Source organism: Phyllostomus discolor, chromosome 8 (genome assembly GCF_004126475.2).
Source record: "Phyllostomus discolor isolate MPI-MPIP mPhyDis1 chromosome 8, mPhyDis1.pri.v3, whole genome shotgun sequence".
NCBI classification, from domain to species: Eukaryota; Metazoa; Chordata; class Mammalia; order Chiroptera; family Phyllostomidae; genus Phyllostomus; species Phyllostomus discolor.
The window spans coordinates 43,445,547-43,468,975 of NC_040910.2; the positions used below are offsets into that span (position 1 = coordinate 43,445,547).

The window sequence follows — 23,429 nt, forward strand, 5'->3', positions numbered from 1 at the left end:
GCTGCCCACGGCTGCAGCCTCCCTTCGGACACCAGTGGCCATCCTCAGGCAGCTGTGGTTTTGCTTTTTCTCCAACTCTCTCTCTGTCTCTCTCTCTCTCTCCCACACACACACACACACACACACCCCCACACTGGAGTGCCTCCCTCCTTTAACCATCCAAGCTCTTTTGTCTTAGATACAAAGTCACAAAGATTTTGATCCCTTCAATCAAAATCAAAGCCAGCCACTCTCCATTCGGCCAAGAAAACCGCTTCTGCAGAAGCCAGCGTGAGCACTCGGGCCTGGTCTGCCCTCCTGTGGTCTGGCTCCCACCCTGGAGGCCGAGCTGAGAAGGGCACAGAGGGCAGGATGCCTATCAACTAGGGGTCCTGCTCCCCTGCACAAGGCGCTTTTTCAGGATCAGAACCAATCCCTTTTCTTTTTTTGGTTCACAAAGGGAAGGAACAGGAAAGAGAACTATGTTGAGATTCTGGGGACAAAACAGGCCATTAAGGAAACTGTGAGTGTCTGGCGAGCCCTATTTCCAGCAGGCCCTGCTCCAGGCAGCTCCGGAAAGCCTGTAGGTTAAAAAAAAACCCAGCTGGCCCTTGTTTGGTTTTCGGCAAAGCCCTGCCTCTTTAAGTTTGCGCTGGGAGCCCTCCAGGGGCAGCCAGCTTTTAATCGCACACACATGGGGTTTCTGGAGCACCAGTGCTCTGCCAGCAAGCGCTCAGCCTGTTTTCTTTCCTTTGAAGAGAGAAATCCTGGAGTCTGGGGAGGGAAAGGTCTGCCCGTAACCCGGGTTCTAAGCCCAGGCACTCAGCAGCTGCTCTGGAAACAAGATTCATTGCCTGTGTCTTCAGGTCTGAGGGATTTTCTAGGAAAATTACTATTTGCTGGGGCCTCCGTGAAGGGAGGGCTGGCTTTGGGGGTGACTTCTTGACACGAACTGCTCACACGTCTCAGTTCACACACCTCAGCCGCTGGGTCCCGAGGCCCCTCCCACCACTTGAATGGGGGCGACAAGGGCAGTGGCAGCGGGCAAGAAGAGACTAGTTTTCCTCCTCCAGGTGACACGGACAGAATCTGTTCTGTGAAGACACCAAAGTTCCCCCCAAGAAAGCTGCTGGGGGGAGTGGACGAAGAGCTGTTATCTACGACACAATTAAATGTGGGGGGCACGGGAGGCATTAAGCCACTCCAGACACCGCCCGTGCTTAACAACATTCACGATTAAAATGAAAATATGCAATTCCAGTGACTTTCAAATTTGGCAACAAGTGATATGATTTCCCTCCTCCCCCGACAATGATTCAAAAACACAACATTCTCCCCTCTCCCAGCCTCCATCCATCACTGCCAGCTGATTGTTCTCAGCGCTCCCCACGGAGCCACGTCCCAGCATCAGCCACTGGCGCCACTTTATGTGAGAATGGAGCTTCGGTCTGCACTGTGGCTGCTTTGAACTGGGGTACTGGGAAAAACCCACTTTAAGCTGGAGTCTTGTTACTGTTGGGGACTCCCCCTAGGAAGCAGAAGAAAAACCCACTTGCTTCTGAGACTTAGGCCTTGGTGGGCACGAGGGGGGCTGGCCAGGGAGGGGACCAGGGATGGGGAAGAAGGGGGGAGGGACGGTTCGCTTTGGGGCTGACTGGCCCGTGAGGGCAGGCGCCTCTGGCTCCCCGTCGTGGCTACTCTTCTGCCGAGGACGATGCAGGGCTTTCATCATCCGACATGGGGGCAAACTGAAACGAGAAGCAGAATTCCTTGTTTGGCATCCTTGCCTCTGAGGCTGCGGTTCCGTTGGCTAGCCCCGTGGCTGCGGTGAGTGAATCGGAGGCTGGGACCCCTCAGCCACAAGGCGGTGACGTTGTGGGGGAGATGCCTCAAAGCAGCAAATAAACACATGCAGCAGGGGATTTTCATCAGGCATGAGGGATGGAAAGGACTGAAAGTGGACAGCGGGTGGTCAGGCAGGCGGAGGTCTGAGCTGGATGATGCTGAGGGGCCAGCCGAGGGGGCAGAGCAGGGCATTTCGGCAGCAGCAAGAGACAGCGCCAAGACCTTGAAGCAGAGCGGCGAGCGACTGGCTGGCATGGCTGGAGCTTCATGAGCAAGGGGGGAGGACGGACAGCGGGGTGGAGGTGGGGGCGGTTGTACAGGGCCGGGCGGGAGCCACAGAGGGCTGTGAGAGAGGTCCTCTGACTCAGGGGTCCACAGGGACCTCTGGCTGCTGTGGGGAAAGCAGGCTGGAGGGGACAGTAAGAGTGGGAGCCAGGGGTTGGGGGGCCAAGGGCGGAGGCATCGGCGGTGGTCTATGCAGACAAGGATGGGAGACTGGAGTCCCTGGGGGCAGCAGCACGGATCGGAGAGCACAGCACCACCAGCCCCATCGCCCCCATCTTCCAGTTGAGGAAGCTGAGGTCCAAAGCTGACCTCCAGGTGACCCTGAGCACCACCACTGAGGCCCAGACACCCTGAAGCCAGACCCACTCGGAGCCTCAGAAGAACCTGGGAGCTAGGCGGAGACGGGTGGCGCCTGACTCTGCCACCTTCCCTCTTTTGGCCCGTCGGGAGAATTGCTGTGGTCCACACCCGCCGTGCCCCCCTTGAACCAGCCCCAGATGTGCCTCGGGGAAGCCAGGGCAAGCGTAAGGTGGGGGTGAGGAGGAGAGGGCGGCAAGGCTCCTGCCCAAGGTCTGGAGACAGATGGACCCCAGGGCCTCTGCCCCTTCCTGGCTGTGAGACCTTGAACAGGCAGGGATGTAACCATTCTAAGCCTTAGCTTCCCCACCTGAAAAATATGCAAATAATGATAGTACTTAGTGCAAACAAATTGGGTTGTGGTGGAAGGTTCAAGAAATCACGTCCTGTAGGCACTTAGCATACCACGTCCTCCATCACGCGTGAGGACCTACGGCGAGTGGGCCTGTGTCCCCCATCTGGCAGACCAGGCGGTCACTCTGGGGGTGTCTGAGGAGTGCCCCTATTTCTCCCACCGGACTGGAAGGGCTTTCCTCCATCAGGCACTTGGGACACAGCTAGTATCAATATTGTCCTCCTATTACGCTTCCGGAGAGTGTTTTGCTAACAGGAAAGATTTTTTTCAAAACCCAGATTTCTGCAGTCAAGTAAGAGAAACGCTGGGTTAAACCAACCCAGACAGATGAGGTTTCATTACAGTGAGACTTCTCAGGATCTTTAATACCCTCACAGACTTTAAGTAAATGCCAAAGTCCTCGCTGTGGCCCACAAGGCCCCGCGTGATCTGTGGCGTCACCCGTGCCCTCAGCTCCTCCCTCAGACACCCCGGGAATGCGCCTGCCCCAGGGCCTTTGCACTCTTTGTTCCTTCTGCCTCCAGAGCCACAGAACTTGCTCCCGCGCTTCCTCAAGTGTTGGCTCAAATGTCACTGCCTCATCTGTCACTCCCTGTCCCTCATATCCTGTTTTATGTTTCTTCCTAGCACTCACCATCCTCTGGCTATGACACAATAATCTGCTCACTTTGTCTTTTATTAGAATGTCCGCTCTGCGAGGGCAGAGACTTCTGTTTTGCTCAGAGCTGTGACGGCCAGGGCTGAGGACAGGGCCAGAGACAGTTGGTCTCTGCAAATATTTCTCAGATGAGTCAGTGGTGACTAGGAGCATGCATCTGGAACCAGAAGGATCCGGGTTCAAGCACTGTTAGGCCGACTGAGACCATGTCGTCTCAGCTGTCTATGACTCATTTCCTCGGGGGCACCACGAAGGTTCAACAAGCAGCCGACCAGTAAGTCCCTGGCTCGGGACCTGTACACCGCCAGCTGTCCATGGACGACCGCCCGCCCAGAGCCCCCAGCCCCTGCCCTGCGTGGGCTGACACTCACCGAGCACTTGATGTTCATGCGGGAGTACAGCATGGATGCAATCTCGCTCTGCCCCGCGTCCAAGGCCACCATCAGAGCCGTGCTCCCGTCCTGTAAAGCATCGTTGCCATAGCAACACCCAGCATCGGGCTCCCGCCCGCCCCGAGGGGCACCCGAGTGTGGACTCACGCGGTCAGTGAGCGAGATGTCGCAGCTGGGCACTGCCAGCAGCAGCCCCGTGATCTCCTTGTGGCCGTGCTCGCAGGCGCACATGAGGGCTGTGGAGCCGTCATCGTCTTGCACGTTGACGTCTGCCTCGCAGGCCAGCAGGGCTTTGACCACATCCACCCGGCCATGGCTGACCGCCAGCATCAGGGCCGTCTGCCCTGCCTGCCAGGGCAAGGAACGGGCTCGTGAACTGCGCAGGTCCCAAGGTATGTCACCGGGGCTCGGGGACCCCTCCCTGCCTGCTGCCTCAGTCACACCCCTCAGGGCTCAGCTTCCAGGTCTCCTCCTCAGGGAGCAGCCACTTGCCTCTCCAGCCCCACACCCACCTCAAGCAAGTGCCTAACTCGCAGGCGTAAACACACGTCAACATTTATGGAGCTAAGATTTGTATCCAGTTCTGTGTGTCAGTTGAACCTCAATAAAAATTAAATTAGTGTTCACCAGTAGAGGAACAGATAGACCAGCTGGTAAATCCATGCTACAGAACATTATTCAGCCTTAAGACCAACGAGGGACTAATGCATACCGCACTGCGGACAAACCGTGAGGACACTATGCTCAGTGAAAGAGGACGGACACTAAGGACACACGCTCCTGGACTCCATCACGTGAAACACCCACAGCAGGGAAATCCATGGAGGCAGAAAGCAGACTGGTGGCTGCCAGGGGGCGGGGAGTGACTGCTCACGGGTGCAGGGTTTCCTAAATTTAGGGGTGATGGGAATGTTGTGGAAGTAGATACAGGGGCCAGATGCATACCACTGTAAATGTGCTAAAAGGCACTGAATTGTGCACTTTAAAAAAGATTAGTGTTATGTGAATTTCACCTCAATTAAAAAAAGTAAACCACTAAAAAATTATTTCTACTTAAACACAATGACATCAGTAAGAAAGGCAAGCAGGGTCTGCTGCCCTCGCAGGCCTCTGCAGCGCCCCGCTTCCTTCCTCCCTGCGTTTATGCCCTTGCAACCCCCTCCCTCCCTCCATCGCCTCTAGTGGCTTCCTGCAGCCCAAGTCCAGCTGCACTGCGAGCCTCAGGTTGCCTGAAATGCTGGTGGCTCCCGGAGCCCCCAGCTGGCTAGTGAGCTTCAGGAGTGTGGGGACTGTGCCTGCTCACCCACCGTTTGAGCCCCAGCACCCACTTGCTGCCCAGTGAATTACTGAGCGGCATGTGGGACAGTGTCAAGTTAACAGGATCCCACGTCCTCTCCCAGCCCCTACCCATTTCCACCAGAAGGTCCTTCATCAGAGACAACCTGGAGGGCAGGTCATAAGAACAGAACTCTGGAGCTAGAACCCCTCTGTTTGAATCCCCCCTCCTCTAATCTGACCTTGAGGAAATGACTCTGCTTCTCTGAGCCTCAGTGTCCTTGCCTGTGGAGTGGGGACTCTCCCCTGGGCATGGAACGAGATCGTGTTTGGGCTTGGCACACAGCCAGGACTGAGTAAATGGGAAGGACTGCCCACGTTTGTAACTCCAGGGGCCCGTACCTGGCTGGCTTTGGCATTGACGTCTCCAAGCCGTAAGAGCTGCAGGAGAGTCTCCATGTCATCCTGGTTCTTCAGGGTGGCTAGGGCCGTGAGCATGATGGGGCTGTAGCCAGCACGGTTCTGCTTGTCCACCTGGCAGACACCTGCGGGGAGGAGTGGGGGGAACATGAGCCCTCAGATCATGCTGGCGCTGGCGCAGGCCAGGCCACATCTCTGCTGTCAGACTGACAGCTCTGTTTCACTCTACCATAATAAGCCCTGGGTCTCCTCCATCAGTCTGGGTATGGCCTGATTCCTCCCTTCTCTCAGATTGAGGACCTTGTTTTGCCGCAGGGTGTCCATCCCCACTCTGACACCCTGGGGGTGTGTGGCTCCTCTGAATGGGCCCACTCCATTTGCAAGTGGAGCCGTTCCACTCCTCCATCAGAATGGGGCCCTGACACTGTCACCCACATTTAGGGCTGAGAGTAGCAGCTGTGTCCCCCTCATTAATCTGAACAGCCAGTCCCCTTCACACGGCCTAAGTCTCCTCCATCAGATTGCAGGCTCTGCCTCCTCCATCAGACTAGGATCTGTGTCTTCCCAGGCAGAGCCGGGAAAGGAAAGTCTTTTCCTGTTGAACGGAGCACCACGTGATCCCTCCAAGCCCCAGACTGCCCATCCCGCAGCCTGGGGTTCTGGAGGCGTGAGTCCATCATGCAGGGGTCTGTGTGGATGATGAAGGGCTGCATGTTTTCCCCAAGATCATGGCTGCCCTTTCCAGAATTTTGGGGCCACAGGGAGGGGTCGCATCTCCCCCATCAGACTGGGAGGGTGGCGTCTCCTCCACTAGACTGGAAAGGCCATGTCTCCCCCTATCAGACCACCAAACTGAGGAGGCAGCTGGCCCGCTCCCCTGAGCCCCTTGCCCGGCCCAGCTGGGCCTACCGCTGTCCAGCAGCTGCCGCACCACTGGGAAGTTGGCGTGCGACACGGAATAGTGCAGCGCGGTGTTGCCATTGCTGTCGGCGATGTTGACCACGTAGTCCAGCAGCCGCGACGACATGGCCCGGAATGTGATCAGGTGGCGCCGCACAAGCTCAGGGTGGGCATCACTGCGGCAGGCCAGACGCAGCCACTCCTGAAGCACCGTAGTGTAGGCCACTTTCTGGATGCAGGTCAGAGAAGAGAGGGGTGTGAGGGTGGCTCGTAGCCCACCCTCTCTGGGGCTAAGCCGCAGGAGGGGAGTGTGGACACCCCTATCCTGAACCCCAGCCTTGAAGGGGGAGCATGGGCACCCCACCCAGACAGGCCCCTGGATTAAAGTGTATCCCCACCCCAGACAAGGACCCTAGAGGGGGGTGTAGACACTGCAGTCCAAGATCTGCCAGACGTTGTGAGGTCTCCATCCTGGATATGGCCTTCAAAAGCAAGTGTGGACACTGGGACAGGGAACTAGGGCAGTCTCGTCCCTCAAGCCCCAGAAAGACCAGGAACCGAAACCAGGTTTGCCAGCAGGTAGTCATCCTGGGGCCCCTCCCCACAGCCCTGGCCCCTCTCCAGGTCCAGGACTCAAGCATACTCCCTGAGCAACCAGGGCCCCCAAGGCTTGCACAGGGAGGCACTGCAGATGAGGAAAAGCCAGAGTGCAGGGGAAGGAGACCCTCCCAGCCCCAAGGCCCTGCCATACCAGCTCCCGCTCGGTGAGGGCGTTGGGGTTGTCCAGGTATTTCTCCAAGGCCAGGCAGGCTGAGATGAGGTCGGGGCTCAGCTCCATCCTGCCAGGGAGAGGTGGTTTATTTCGGCCCTCTGGGTTCCCTGACTTCCCATACCTGGCTGCAGCACTCCGAGAGGGCCTCAGTGGGCCCCACTGTGGCCCTCACTAGGGCCTGCCAGGGCTCACCTGAGTGGTGGAGCCTCAGAGGCCCCTGTCCCCGGGAACAAATTTTTGTAATACTATATACCCCATGGGGCAGACATGAGGAATAGACTACAAGAGAAAGTGGACACACAGGCTAGTTTACCTCATGTGGTTAGGAGTAGATAGAAAATCTTTTCCCAATGTCAAATTTTTCATCAAGGACAAAAAGGAATAAATAGAATGAACAGATGGGGCAAAAATGTCCCCAAAACCTGTGTAGCTTAAGGACTTTACCTGCCCCTTAAATCTTAACCCAATAACTCAAATTGCCCCCACTAGGTCCTTCCTCAAAGTGTCTAGACCTTCAAGATACTCAGGAGAAAGGTCTTCTCTGCTAATTTAGACTAAGGTGTGCATGACTGATGGGATGTTCATGCAAACAGCTTAGATGATGGGATTTGAGGTTATCCCATACATAACCCTGGCCCTGCCTCCCACACAGACAACTGACCGGATCTCCTCCTCCACATTTGATCCTGATGCCCCTTCAGCTGTGGGCACGTGCTGAGACTCTCGAGATAACTGGCACTCCTCCCGGCTGCTCTTGGTCACTGTTGTCCCCATGGGCCTGAGTTGGGGAGCTTCGGCCACACTCGGCACCCTTGCCTTGGGCTCTGGGGTCTCGTTCTCTGTGCTCTCATTGTCCGAGAAGTTCTCTGCTGTGCTGGAGTCCTCAGATGAGGACTCACACCTGGGGAAAGGGGATGGGCAGGGTGGGAGAGATGCTGTAGGTGGGACGGGGGTGGGGGAGGAGAAGCATGGGGCTTGACTACTAGACCTCGGTTTCCTCATCTGTTAAATGGGGATAATGTCAGTAGGACCTCACAGGTCTGCAGGAATGTGGCTTACGACACCTGGCACAGAGTAAGTGCTGAGTAAACACTAGCTGTGCCAGGGATCACACTATGGGGGGTGCTGCTTTTCCCTTCTGCCCTTCAATTCTTCTCACATGCTTTGCTGCTTACACGGGTGTTACTGATTCAGACTCTCACCCCACCTCAAATGGGACCCTCATGCTTCTTCCTTCATCTGGACGAAGTCTAAGCTACCTGGCATTTGAGGTCCCATGTCACCCTGCTTCCTCTTACCTCTGAGCCTTTATCCGGGCTATGCTCCCCAGCAGCTGAGTCCCCTTACCCCCCTTTTCCCTTTGCTACCTCCTACTGTCCTGCAGCACATGTGCTCCTCCTTCAGGGACTTCCTGGCAGGCACCCACGCCTCCCCTAGATCACACATGGCCCAAGTGTCCCCATCAATCATTGCTCCAACCACCTTGCTGAAACCGCCCGTCAGGGCCTGAGACCTGGCCGCTTCATCAGGGCAGAGCTGAGTCTGGCACCTTCCAGGGAGCAATGCAGTGCAGTGCTCACAGCACTGGCTCTGGAGCCAGGGTGCCAAGGTTGACTGCTGATCACCAGCTGAGCTCCAGCGAGGCACTCAGCCTCATTGTGCCTCAGTTTCTTCGTCTGTCTATTGTGCTTAAGTTAAACGAATGAATCAAAGTGAGGGGCTTAGACCAGGTCCTTGGTACATTCTTGGAACAAACAGGGGTGTGGAAGCTGGGGAGTGGGGTGGGGACTCCTCTCACCCTCCATTGACTCCCATGCACTGGAGGCTCTGCTGGTGGTCCTCGGGCTCTGCAGGCTCCTCTTTCCGCTTCATGATGGACCGCACGCCCTCCTGGAGCCCACCTGAGGGGAGGGGTGGTGTCACCAGGGTATCCTGAAGCCAGACCCCATGCCCAGGCCTCCAGTGCTCCATCCCTCTTGGCAGCCACCCCCACTTACCTCCACTTCTGGCCTCCTCTGACTCACGTGGAGCTGCTTGCCTGATGGGCACCCTGTTGGTAGTATCACCAGTGGGCACCCAGCCTGCATTCTTCTTGGGCTGCACCAGGGAAGCTGCAGCGGGCCCTGGGGGTGACAAGGATGACTCTGCAGGAGCCTGGGGGAGACCTGAAGACACAGGAAAGAGGCACTCACTGTAGGTAACAACAGCAAAGCAGAACCAGTGATGATAACTGTCTCCTGGGGTCAGGGGCTCTGAGGGCTAATTCTTTTTTATTTTTTTTAAAGGGTTGTGGTTTTTTTTTAAGATTTTATTTTTTATTTTTAGAGAGGGAAGGGAGGGAGAAAGAGAGAGAGAGAGAAACATCAATGTACGGTTGCTGGGGGTCATGGCCTGCAACCCAGGCATGTGCCCTGACTGGGAATCGAACCTGCGACACTTTGGTTTGCAGCCCACACTCAATCCACTGAGCTATGCCAGCCAGGGCTCTGAGGGCTAATTCTTACATGACTTCATCAAATCTCTCCAGCCCATGAGGAGAAGTTGGATTATTACAGACAAACAAACTGAGGCACCAGAGAGTTGCCCAGTAACTGAGCAGCAGAATCTGATTCCAACCCTGGTTTGTTGCCCGCCCCATGCTGGTCAGGGACAGGAAGATCCAGTGATCCCACAACACTGGCTCATGCCTCTCCGACAACATACTAAGTATTGTCTGGAAACCAGGCTTGTTCACAGCTGAGTCTGGTGGTCATTGCAGGGAATCATGTCTTCTAGGAGTGAGCTATGGGACCTCAGGTAATTCACTTAACCTCTCAGTGCCTCAGGAGCACGACACTCCTGCTTCCTGGCATCTCATGCAGGCTGAAGACAGCAAGGTAGGATGAAGAGCTTAGAACAATGCCTATACTTCAAGAGTGCACAGGAAGCATCTGCTAAACCCTGGCTTGGTAGTTAAGCTGGTTAGAGCATCATCTCAGATACGCCAAGGCTGTGGTTTGATCCCTGGTCAGGGTACATGCAAGAATCAACAAATGAATACATAAGTACATGGAACAGCAAGTCAGTGTCCCTGTTTTGTTCTCTCTCCCTTCTTCTTCCTCTCTAAAATCAACCAATAAAAATTTTTTTAAAAAGAAGCATCTGTTAATTCAAGAGAATTGCAAACTATATTTTGATGAGACTTAATATTATGATTTTTTAAAAAGCAGGATTATGCTAAAGAGAGGGAGGAAGAGAAACATCAATGTGTGGTTGCTTCTCACATGCCCTCTACTGGGGACCTGGCCTGCAACCCAGGCATGTGCCCTGACTGGGAATCGAAACTGCGACCCTTTGGTTCGAGGGCTGGTGCTCAATCCACTGAGTCACACCAGCCAGGGCACCTTTTTTCATTCTTTACTTAATTTTCAGCAGGTGTTACTTTACTAAAAAGGAAAAGGAAAGAACAGAGCTATTGGAAAATGCCCATTAAAACCCCACCAGGCAGAGTTTCCATTTGGGACGATGAAACAGTTTTGGAGGTGGGTGGTGGCCACAGCTGCACAGCAGGTGAATGTGCTGAATGCTGCTGAACGGGCCACTTTAAAATGACTAAAATAGGAAGTTACCACAATTTTTTAGAAGACCCACCTAGCTTGGTCTAAGGACAAAGGTGACTTTGTGGGCACCAGGCCCTGAGGGTGCCCACCATCCATCCGGGAATGCAGCTGGCAGGGAGCTCCAGCCCCAGATCACCAGCCTGGACGAGGAACAAAAGCCCAGTCGCCACCGAGCGGCTGCCAAGTCTTGGAACAGTTTGGGCCCCCCCCCCCAGGCCACGTGTGGCTTCCGTGTCACCGCTTCCCCAGGAAGTCCCCTTCCTGCCACTGGCCATGGACTCCAAAGAGCAATTCATCTAAATTCTGTTTAACAGTGAAAACTGTTCTTGACATACACAGCAACTACTTCCTCAAGTCCCTGGGCAGCACTCAACTCAAGAACAGGGAGTGAATACTTGGGACGAGCACAGAGGAAAGAGAGACACTTGGCCACAAACACGCCGACGGCACTCCAGCCCAGGGCGGGGCTCGGGCTGGGCCCATTCCAGAGCTGGTTTTTACGTGAGCCTCTGATTTTTTTTTAAGAAAATCCTGTCAAAAAATTCACATGAAACAAACAAGAACAGTATGTGGCCAAGTGAAACAAGTCAGGAGGCAGATGGCCAGTTCACAGTCCCCATGTGGGCCCCACACTCACGCCCTGGATTTGAACACCTGGGGGGTCAAAAAGATCAGGTAAAGCAATATTTTGCTGAGTGACACAAACCAGGCACTACAGGATAAATACTGTGTGATCTCACACACAGGAGGTCCCTAGAGCAGTCAGATCCACAGAAACAGAAAGCCGAACGGTGGCAGCCGGGGGCTGGGGGTGGGGGTCAGTGTTCCCTGGGGACAGAGGTGCAGTCGGGAAGATGGAAAGTTTGGGGATGGGTGGTGACAGTGGCTGCACAAAAAATGTGGCTGCTGAATGCCACTGATCTGGACACTTAAAAATGGCTGATAGCAGATTTTATGTATATGTGTTTCAGCACAATTTGTTTTTTTCAATGAAAAACATAAAATGGAATAGCACCTGGCCCACTCTGCCCCCAGGGCAAAGCAGGCACTGCCTCCAAAAGCTTGGGTGGCTCCTTCCAGTGTGAGGTCAAGGTCAGACACTACAATGCTGAAATAACAATAACAGTCCTAAAAAGGATGATAGTTATCGCTATTATTTCACTGGGGGATGGGGCAAACTGATAGCAAAGTTTATATGGAAAAACTAAAATCCATGACTAACTCAGACAATTTTACAACAATGGGCAGAGACGGGGAACCCAGCCCAGGGGCGTAGAACATACTCCGAAGCCAGAGCCGCCCAGCAGCGGGGTGTTGTGACGAGAGCAGACGCCAAAGGAACGGAGGAGCACGAGCCTCTCAGAGACCCGGAGGGAAGACAGAGCAGTTTCCCCAGACCAGTGGGTGAGGGTGGGCTCTGCGGTGTGGCATTGGAAAAGCAGATTACTCTAGCCAAGAAAAAAAAAAATCTAGCTGGAACCCTACCCCAGGCCTCACACAGAAGATAAACTCTGAAGGAATGATATGAAGGTACAACTGCAAAGCCACAGGAAGAAAATGTAGAATATCGGGGGCCTCAGGAAGGGGAAAGATTCCTTCAAAATTCCTCAATGTCCAACCACTATGCGGTACACCTGAAACTAATATAACATTAAATGACAGCTGTAATGGGAAAAGAAAAACTCAACAAATGAAACTGCAAATACAAAAAAAATTCCTCAAAACGCAGACCATATATGAGAAATACAAGGTGATTTCACTTATTTGTGGGATCTAATAAAACTGAACTCAGATAAAGAGAGCAGATCAGCAGTTGCCAGGGGTGGGGGCAGGGAGCGGGTGAAGGGGGTCAAAAGGTACAAACTTCCGGTTTTAAGATAAGTCAGTCCTGGGGTGTAAGGTCCAGCGTGGTGGCTCTAGCTCATGATACCGTGCTGTGTGTTTGAAAGCTACTAAGAGAGTAGATCTTAAACATCCCCATCACAAGAAAAAACAACTGTAACTCGGTAAGGTGATAGATGCTAACAAAACTTATTGTGGTAAGCATTTCGAGATATATACATACATCAAATCATTAATTTGTACACCTGAAACAAATACAATGTTATATGTCAATTATACTTCAATAAAAATGGAAAAAAATTTTAAAATACGATGAGTTTAACTATATTTGACTTTAAGATTTCTATTTGATAAAAACAAACCAACAGTAAAAATACCAAAAGACTCATAGACAAAGTTAATTAATAGAAGAATACAGACCAAGCAAGTGATAATCTTCTAGAACAAGAGTCAGCAAACTTTGCCCTGGTGGATGTGGCTCAGTAGACTGAGTGCAGGCCTGTGAACCAAAGGGTTGCTGGTTTGATTCCCAGTCAGGGCACATGCCTGGGCTGCAGGCCAGGTCCCCAGTACAGGGCACATGAGTAGCAACTACGCATTGATGTTTTTCTCCCTCCCTTCCTTTCTCTAGAAATAAATAAATAGCCTGGCTGATGTAGTTCAGTGGATTGAGCACAGAACTGCAAACCAAAGGGTCATGGTTCAATTCCCAGTCACAGTACATGCCTGGGTTACGGCCAGGTCCCCAGCAAGGGGCACGCAAGAGGCAACCACACATTGATGTTTCTCTCCTTCACTTTCTCTCTCCCTTCCCCTCTCTCTCAAAATAAATAAATAAAATCTTTAAAAAAAATCAGTGAACTTTTTCTCTAAAGGGCCAGACAGTAAATATTTTTGCTATGTAGGCCATAAGGTCTCAGTCGAAAATAGTGTAAAAGCAGCTCTATATGGTATATAAATGAACAGGCATGGCTGTGTTCTCATCGACTTTAATTTCATATAATTTTGCTCATGTCACAAAATGTTACTCTTCATTTCACATTTGTTCAGCCATTTAAAAACATAAAAACCATCCTTAGCCTGTGAGCCATATAAAAACAGGTATGGGGCTGCATTTGGCCCACAGGCCCCAGTTCAACAACCCCTGTTCTGGGATATGCCAGAAACTTCTCAAAAACGATCAAAGAAAAAAGGACAAAGGCAACAAAAAATTGAGCCACAGAGGAATCTTATGAAACATATATGGTGATGCCCAACCTCATCAGAAACCAAAGAAATGCAAATGAAAACAAGGAGATGCCACTTTGTACTAGCAGATGGGCAAAACACTCGAACATACATAAAACTGTACGTTGGTGGGAATGTGGAGAAATGGGCCTCTCAGACGGAGTATGGCTGGTGGGAGTGCACGCAGGACAGCTTTTCCAGAGGACCAAACAGAACTTCTGAAGCTGTGCATGTCCTGTGGCCCAGTGAAGCCACGGGAGGGAACAGGAGAGGGTGGTCCCAGCCCTGTTCGCAGTGGTCAGGAGTTGGAAGAGGGGGATCAGAGAGGAAAAGTGTGGCACACACTAGGGCATTAGAAGTGACGAACCAGATTTATAAACGTCAGGAAAGTTCAAAAATAGTGTGTATGGGGGAAAATGTTTTTTTCTGAAGCACAATACCATTTTAGGAAATTAAACACACAGGCATGTTTTTCAAGGACACTCAAATGTCTAAATAAGCTTCTGGAAGGTGGATTGCCAGGAACGATATTAAGTGGGGTGGGGGTGGAAATCGATGATGGGTGTGAGTGAATGACATGGGGCAGACATTAGCCAACTATGGATTGAGGGCAGTTTTTACATTTTTAAATGGTTGGAAAAACAATTAAAAGAAGGATTCTATCTGGGGCACATGGAAATTATATGAAATTGACATTTCAGTGTCGACACATGAAGTTTTCTTGGCACAGAGTCATGCTTGTTCATTAATGCCTACATTGTTTATGTCTGCTTTCATGCTACAAAGGCAGAATTGAGACTGCAAGCTCATCAAAAGGTATGCATTAAAAATCTACATTTTTTGTATGTGATATGCCTTAATAAAGCTGGGGGACGGGGAAAGAATGAAACAGAACAGAGTCACTGCAACAGAGCTCATATGGTCTGCAAATAGCTGAAGCTATTTACTGGTCCTCATCATCGAGGGTGAGATGAAGGTGAAATAAAGGTAAAGTTAAAACAATGGCAGTTTGGTTACCATGGCAGAAGAAATGTCATTAACTCAGGTTTGGGCCCCTAAGTCCAAATAAAATTGTCAGCCAGGGCTGGTGTGGCTCAGTGGATTGAGTGCCGGCCTGTGAACCAAAAGGTTGCTGGTTCGATTCCTGGTCAGGGCACAAGCCTGGGTTGCAGGCCAGGTCCCCAGTTGGAGGCGTGCAAGAGACAACCCATCAATGTTATCGATGTTTCTCTCCCTCTCTTTCTCCCTCCTCTCTAAAAATAAATAAAATCAAAGAAATTGTTAAAATTTATCAGCCACGCACACCCAATGCTAGAAGGGAATTAAAGCCATGGGGGTGTAAAGTAATTTGGCAGCAGTCATCCAAGTCCTCAAAAATGCCCTTTCAGAAACCTGTGCTGAAAAAATAGATCACTGGATGTGAAGGGTCCTTTAAAGACGTCTACATGGCACCCCTGAGTGTAAAGAATGATGTGGCTGTTCAAAAATAAATAGCACATCCCAAGAATTCTTAATAACATGAGAAAATGTCCCTGGGGTAACGTTAAATCAAAACCAAAGGAATTATAAATCTTGACTTTGAGAAGTGTGGACAAATCCCTTAACCCGCCTGTGCCTCAGTTTCTTCATCTATAACATGGGGATTAAAAACACCACCCCACCTCATAGAGGTGCTGGGGCTTTAAATGAATTAAAATATGAGAAGAGTCAAATAACGCCTTGGTCTATAGCAAGGGCTGCCTAAATGCTTTTAAAATAAAGAGAAATGACAAATTCCACCAGCTCTGTGTTGCCAAAGTTGAAATATACATATTATTTTCTGTGTTAAAAAACTCGGAAGGAAGGAAGCAGAAGTGTTGGTGGCAGCTGTGTTTTGGTGGTGGTAGGTTTATGGGGTTCATTTTGCATTCTAGATTTTTCTGTACTTCCTGAAGCTTCCATGAAGAATAGGAATTGCTTTCATAGCAACAGGTTTTGCACAAGTGCAGAGGAAGTTTCTACGCCTTGGAGAGGCCCCAGGGATACAAGGGCCTTGCTGCCCCTTCTTCTGCTGACAGGTTTGTGATGACTTTGCCAGGCTGGGGGATAGGACTTTGGGGTTCTCCAGGCCTCTTGTAGCGCTACCTGCCTTTCCCAGCCCAAGGGTAAGACTGCCACTCACCGTCCCTCCCCTTCAACTATAGTGAGCAAGTTCCACACAGCAGAGGCTAGATTCCTCCTTGCCTCCTCCTCCAGGAAGCCCTCTCTGACCCAAGCATCTGGCTGACTCACCTAAGTGAATACATGGTCTTAGACACTTGTCAAGTCCTCCTGATATCTCACTTTATTTCCTACATTGCTCCTCCCCAGTCTTCGAACCTTGTAGGACCCACCCCTGGTGCTCAGGCTGTCCTGCACCTTGTTTTGGCGGCCCCATCCAACCCCAGTTTGTTTAGCACCGTGGAGACACCCATGCCTGCCATCACCTCAGGGCTGCCCCCCTGCTGTGCCCCCCTCCCAGAACATTCTTCTTCCCACCTCTTTGCCACCCGGCTGCTCCTTTCCTTTCATATCGTGGTTCAGAGCCCATAGCTAACTCTTGATCACCCACCATGTGTCTGGCGCCACGCTGAACTCTTAATACAAATTGACACATTTAAGCCTCACATTGATCTGGTGACACTGGGATGTCAGGACCGCCAATTTGAAAATTTAGAAGCAGAGAGGTTAAATAAATTGCTCAAGGGCACAGAGTTAGGGAGCAGGGAAACCAAATTTGACACCAGGCCACCACCCCATCGAATATATATCTGCTTCAAACACATATTCTCTGAAATTATATTTCTTAACTTATTTGTTGCAGTGTTTTACTTGTTTATTGCAGGGGCTTTTTGTCCAGTTTGTGCACTGCTGTGTCCCTGGTGCCTAGAAGAGTTTGGTACATAACAGGTACTCTATAAACATTTGCTGAATGAGCAGACATTGAAATAAATTAGCATATTGGGGCTGGCTGCAGCAAGATGGAATTAAGTGAGACACAAGGAAGAACTGTTGGGGAGGCAGTTGGCTCAGGGTGGGGACATCGCTATGTCTGTGGGTCCTGAAAGCAGGAGGCCCCATGGCTGCCCTGGGAGGCACGTCTGGAATGGAGGCTGCCTCTCAGAGATCCCAAGGCCGGGCCAGGCAGGGCCCCTGGCTGGAGGCCAGGGTTGCAGGGCTGGATGTTTGGAATAGATACAGAACAGAGGGGTGGTGCCCAGAGCTGGCCAGGAACAACATGGAAAAGCAAGAAAACACAGCTGGGTCCCCACCCTCCAGCTGTGCCCTCAGTCCCACCACGAGGCTCTGGGCACCTTAGATTTGGGGCTGGGGAGAGAACCTGGGCCCTGTCTCTGAGCCCTGCTGCAGGTTCAGGCCAGCTTCGGCGTAGACCCTGGTGCGGACACTTCCTGGCTGTGTGGCACAGGGTGAGTGCAGCTTCTCCCCAAGCCCCAGTTTCCCCAACTATAAACGGAGCTGACTTGAAAATCCTCAGCAGACACAGAAACAAGCACCGATTGAGTACTTACTGTGTGTGCTAATTCACAAGCACCCTACAGGTGGGGACCGTCATTATGGCACTTCACAGATGGGGAGGCTGAGGCCCAGAGAGAAGGTGCTCACTTGGGGACACACAGCAAGAAGTGGAACTTCAACCTAGGCTGCCTGGCTACACAGGTCCCTGTCTTTAGCTCCTCTGTGGGTGAAACACTTAGCACAGCACCCAGCACCAGGCAGTGTCTGATAAAGAACAGCTGTTATTATTATGAATCATTCTGGCAGCTTCGCCAGCGCCCTTCGGGTGGCAGTGGTGGGGCAGCTGTCATTCTGCACATCCCACATCCCCTTTCTTGGCATGAGCAGTCAGCACTTCTCCAGGGAGCACCCCTCAGGACTTGGACACAGGAGTTGGGTGGGGCTCCTTCACGCCAGGGGCTAGGCAGTGAGGGACACAGTGATTAAATAAGCATTGGGCATATGACCCAAGCCAGCCAATGACTGTCCCCAATGGGATTTTCACTGGCAATACTTGGACTGGGGGGGGCTCTCTTTTCAGAGCTGTAAGCACTGATTCCCACAGTAGTGGGGCCACCTTTGCTGGGCTGAGAGAGAAGCTTCCACGGTGCACAGAGAAAGAGAAAGAGAAAGTTAGAGATTCCAGAGCACCAGGATCCAGCTATGCCTGAAGCTATCCCTAAATTGTATGGACAATACATTTCTTTTTCATTGCTTAAACCGGTCTGAGATTGGTTCCTGCCACTTACTGAATAAACAGGGAGGGTGTTTTGTTCAGCAAACCAATAGCCTTGGGGATCCTCTCCCTGCAAAACATTCTGTTTTCTGGACACTTATGATGTACTAAACATGAGAACATTCATTTAATGGACACCCAATTTTTCAGCATGATTCCCTACAACACTGAGTCGGTGGCACAACTTTGTCCCCTTTTGCAGATGAAGAGACAGAGACTCCGAGATGGAAGGCCAGGGCTGGGGCTGGACCTTGCTGTTTAGATGAAGAAAGGGGAGCCCTCCCCTGTCCTCCCCTGCCTATTATGACTCACCTGCTGCCCCATCGCAGTTTCGCTCTGTGATGCTGATCTTCTTCACCAAGTGGACGTTGCCAGTCGGTGCAGTGGGCGAGGGCAGCACTGTCTCCACCACTTCATGGCTTCGGAACATAGCGCGGCTCTCGGTTCCTCCAGAGGTCGCCAGGGCCCGCAGCCCTGCCCCATAGGGCTCCAGACTCTGGGCCCGCTGTGCAGGGGCCCCGGCGGCTGTACTGGCTGCCACTTCCACCTCCCGAGGCCCCTCTACCACCCTGACGGTGTCCACACGAACTGGGCTGTCTGTGGGTGGCCAGGCCTGGGGTTGGAGGTTGGGCTGGGGGCCAGCCTGTCGGGCCTGAGCTGCCTGCAGCTCCTGGAGCGCTTTCTTGAGCTGGGTTTCCAACACCGCGACCTTGGCAGCAAGGGCTACCTCCCCGTCGGGCACACCCAAGTCCCGCTCACGAACCCAGGTGCCCACGCTCCGGGTCTCCAGTGTTACCGGGTCCTCAGGAGCCTCGGGGAGGTCAAGGCAGAGCTCACTGCGGCCCCGGGACCCTGAAGTATGGCCCAGGAATTTCTGGCTCTTGAGCTGCACCGTGAGCTGCCGCTTCTCCTCCTGCAGCACGGACAGCTTCACCTGGAGCACAGGGATCAGTTTCACCTGCTCCTCCAGCTGCCGCAGCTTCCGCAGGGCACCCGCCATCTGCTCCCGAACATGGGCCAGGTGCCCAGCACTAGGTGGCACTGGTGTGGACATTCCTGAGCCCCGTGGTGTTGGGGGCGGCAGCCCCACACCCACCAGTGAGTTGGTGGAGCTGGCTGCGCTGGGGGCCAGGGAGCCCAGGCCGGTGGGCGCAGCCGCCTGATCTTCGAGGCGGCGCCTGGCGTCCAGCAGGGTGCGTTCCACCCGAGGATTGAAGCCGCCGCGGGCCTCCAGGGCGCCGTACTGCGGGTAGAAGCCGCGGCCACAGTAGGAGTAGGCAGAGTGGCGGCTGTCCCCGCTGGCGTTAGAGCAGAGTGACTCGGTGGATGTCCACCAGGAGCCAGGGCCTCGGGGTAGCGAGCCGAGGCGAGGCCGGCGCTGCACGGCCACGCGCCGCAGGGTATGGCCCTTCTCAATATCGTCCACATACTTGAGAAAGTCCAGGTCCAGGCGGTAGCCATAGGGTGTCTCCACGGAGTAAGGAGGGTCGGTCTCCTTGGCAGGGAAGCCGGGAGGGGAGACCGGGCCTGAGGTCCCTGGGGAGGGAGAAATACTAGTACCTCTGATCACTGGTGTCTTAGGTGGGAGTGGGGGAGCGACTGATGGGGTGGGGGGAGTCAAGATTTATTGCCCAACGGATGGGAGCCCACTGGGCCCTCAACTGCTCGACTGGGTCTCCAGCCTGCTCTGCCCCCACCCCCACCCCACAGGACAGGGCCAGGTCTCCCTCTCGGACCCTCCAGGGCAGAGCCAAGTTGTCTCTGTTCAGGCCCTCAGGGAGGGCTGTGTTCCACCCTCAATCCCGGCACCACCAGCCCCATCACAGGCATCACAGCCCCTATCTTCCCCCCAGCTGCAGGCCCCTCTCCCCCACTCAGGCCTCCAGGACAGGCCCATCTACCCACCACTTGCCCTCCAACCCCTGGGCAGGGCCCTATTCCTCCCCAGAGGTCTGACCTGGAAAGGGGGCTGGCACGTGCAGGACTTGGGCCATCCTCCCCTCTGCAGATGCTCCTCGAGAGTCACTGGGAGGCCCTGAGTCAGACTGCCTTCAGCACAGGCTGAGGCTTACCTGGGGAGAGGACGTGATGGAGAAGGGAGTCAGGAGGGTCTGCAGGGGTGGGAGAGGAAATGTGACTACCACCCTCCACAGCTACCCTCCCCAACACCCCTGATCTTCAAGTAAGGACCCTCTCATAGGTGCAAACCCAGCCAAGTTGTGGAGGGGGAAGTGGGGGGCCCCCCTGCGGTCTAGAACAAAGAAACCAAACCTCACAGCCTGCCTGCACATCTGTCCAGTCCCTGGAAAAGCTCCAGCTGTTCTCACAGCCCTGCCTCCACAAGGCTCCCAGGCCAGGGGCCCCAAGCTCTCCAGGCCCCATCCTTCGTGCACCCCCTTCCCTCAGCCCAGGCCAGGTACTGGCTATCGGGACAGATGGGGACTGATGTGGGTGGGGGCTGGGGTACTAACACGGGATGGCTATCCTTCAAGGATGGGAGGAGACCCAGAGACAAAAAGAGAGCTACAGCTTAGGGTAGGGGACCCCAAAACAAAACTGGGTCAGGGCAACTGGGGTAGAAGGGATAGGGAAAATCGTGGGGAGGCAGTGAGGAGCAAAGCCTTTCCCCTTTATGGAAACAATTTTCTCTAAAAATAAACAGTTTCACTGCCGGGCTACACGAGAACTTCCTGCCCCCCCCCCCCAACATGTCCGGCTGGGGAGGGGGGTGCCCAGGAGCTAGGCGGCCCGGGAAGTCATGGGGGTGAGAGGAGGAAGTAAGAGGGGGCGCCTGGAGGCTGCAAAAGGGAGGGACAATCAGGGTCTCTCACTAACTCACCCACCCAACCCTGGAGTCCAGCCAGGGTCCTTTCATCCCAAACACTCCGCCTGAGCTTAGCCAGTCCTTCCTGCTGTCTGACTTCCAACTACCCTGCTTCAGAGGCCCAGGCCCATTCCACCACCAGGGAGGACCCTTTCTGGCCTGTGGGTACCTGGGAGGATGGGCCAGGTGGGGCACCTGCCGGGCATGAAGGCGGGGCTGCCGAACTGCTCCTTCTCTCACACCCCACGTGTCTCTTGCTTAGCGTCTTGCTTTGCCTGTCTCCATGTCTCTCTGCGTCTCTCTCTCTCCACTTCTCTCTCTCTGTCTCTCCACGTCTCTCTCCTCACTTCTCAGTCTTGCAACGCCTAGAACACATGGTCCAAAAGTAGGTCCAGGTAGTCTCCACCTGCTTGGAGACTCACCCCCTGCACAACCAGGTTAAAAATAATGTCTGGGGACCTGAGCCTGGAGGCAGGGAGCAGGACTGGAATAGTCTGTGGGGGCCCCTGCAGGTGGACAGGGACAGGGTGAATAACAATAGTAATAGCCACAGTAATGATCCGGGTACCTGACAACACAACCAGATGGGGAATCTTGGGACACCGAAATGCGCAGTGACTTGCCCAGGGTCACTGGGCAGGGAAGTGGCTGGTCCTGGATGGGAACTTAAGCCTAGCAGATTCCCCCACTCCACACCCCTCTACCCATTTCCAAGACAGACACTGAGGTCTGGGAGTCTCCAGCCATCTGACCATCCTCAATGTGGTCAGGTGACTCCAGGTGGAGAAAGCAGATTGGAGGTGGAAATGTCTAGGGCTGAGGCCCCTCTCCTGTGGAACCCGTGGGGGCCAGGGAGGGGACACAAGATGGAGCCAAAGTTAGGACACTTAAAAAGGAGAAAAGGTAGGGGGCTCAAGGAAAGAGCTCAGGGTGGGCCCGAATGTCCGACAGGGTCTTCCTAAGAACTCCCCTCGCAGACCGGCCTGAATGTCTCCGGGGTCTTCCCTCCTCTCTCTCCGCCCCAAAGTTGGGGGTGAGGAGAACCCCACCCGTGTAGGGAGGGGCGGGGCCTGCGGGGACCCCGGCTAATGGCAAACAGCTGTTGCTCCCCACACCGGCCCAGCCGCCAGGGCAAGGCCCAGCCCAGCCGGACGCCCGGTCGCCTTCCCGCCGCCTGGGGCATGGGGCCTGGCTCCGGCCTGGCTCCGGCCTGGCCGCGCAGGGCGAAGGGGATGAGAGCAAGAGAATAGGTAGAGAGGGGGAGGAGGTGGGGAAATAGGGACAGAGGGGAGCAGTGATGGGGCGGAGGGGCAGGATGAGAGATACAGATGGAAAAGGAGGACGGGCTTGCGGGAAAGACGCAGGGACAGAAGTTAAAGATGAGAACGGTGCAGAGACCAGGGGACCGAGACACTCAAAAGTCCACAAAGTTTGGGCTGAGATGGTGGAGCTGCAGGCAGCGCCTGGTCGAGATCTAAGAGGTCACGCCCAGAGTTGGGGGTGGGGTGGGGACCACGCTCGAACCCCGATCACGCTCGAACCCCAACCCGACCCCGGGTCCTACTCGCCTCCCGCGCTCCGGCCGATGCCGTCCCAGCGTCCCGCCGCCCGTGCGTCCTCCGCGCGCCGCCGCCCGGCTCCGGCCCCCGAGCTGTAGCCCCGCCCCACCTATTTGACCCCGCCCCTCAGGGCCGGCCCCGCCCCCAGTCGCTTGCGGGGAGGGCAGCGGTGAGGAAATGCGGTCCTGAGGCTACGATCACACCTGGACAACAGGTGTGTGTGCGCGCGTAGGGGTGTCCCGCCTTGTCCCCTAGCTTCCCCTCTCCGAGTCCCCGGGGCAGGGCACCCGCATAGCTGTCCCGCCCCGCCTGCTGCAGCTGGGCCGCTGCAGGGGGCGGGACTGGCCTGGCCAAGGATAGCGGAGGGCTAGGAGGGCGGGCGCGGTGGCGGCAGGTCACCCCTCCCCCTCTCGGGAGCACAGGGCTGGAAGTGGCCCAGCTCAGGCCTGGTACACAGTGGCATGACGGCGCAGAGGCGGGGAGGGGACTGGGTCAGTTCAAGGCTGCACAGGCCGAGCCGAAGGCCTGGACTCCCTAGCCAGCCAGACTTTGCTCCAGCCCCAGCCCTACCATACCTTTAAGTGCTCAGTGACTCCATCTGTAACATGGGGTTAAGAGTGTCTGACACCACTGCTGAGGAGACTCACTAAGGACGAGGCAGGGGCCTATTGGAGTTGCCTTGGGCAAAAAGACCCATAAATGGAGCAGTGTCTTTCTGGGAGCCTTTTAGTACAGGGCTGGGCACTCAGCAAGGGTTTAATAAATGTTCCTTTAAAAATAATAATAAATGTTACTCTTCCCCCAAGTACATATGTGACATTTTGTGTTGCCTTCTCCACCCACAAGGGCAGGCATTTGTGTCTGTCATCA

At 54.1% G+C, this 23,429-nt stretch overlaps 1 protein-coding gene across 2 annotated transcripts; it reads right to left on the reverse strand.

The window, feature by feature from the left end:
* Positions 1 to 181: 181 nt before the first annotated feature.
* KANK2 (KN motif and ankyrin repeat domains 2) lies at positions 182 to 22,652 on the reverse strand. 2 transcript variants are annotated; one of them, XM_028519863.2, is made up of 13 exons: positions 22,569 to 22,640; positions 21,170 to 21,365; positions 20,134 to 20,248; positions 18,489 to 19,712; positions 9,236 to 9,403; positions 9,037 to 9,139; positions 7,900 to 8,139; positions 7,218 to 7,305; positions 6,476 to 6,695; positions 5,549 to 5,691; positions 4,019 to 4,219; positions 3,851 to 3,940; positions 182 to 1,727 (listed from the first exon to the last, which is right to left on the reverse strand). In XM_028519863.2, the coding sequence occupies exons 3-13, from the start codon at positions 20,168 to 20,170 to the stop codon at positions 1,674 to 1,676; spliced, it is 2,568 nt and encodes an 855-aa protein (XP_028375664.1). In that variant the 5' UTR covers positions 20,171 to 20,248; positions 21,170 to 21,365; positions 22,569 to 22,640; the 3' UTR covers positions 182 to 1,673. The 2 variants fall into 2 exon arrangements, with proteins under 2 accessions (XP_028375664.1, XP_028375667.1); XM_028519866.2 differs by lacking the exon at positions 21,170 to 21,365 and having other exon boundaries at positions 22,569 to 22,652.
* Between the last annotated feature and the right edge of the window lie 777 nt (positions 22,653 to 23,429).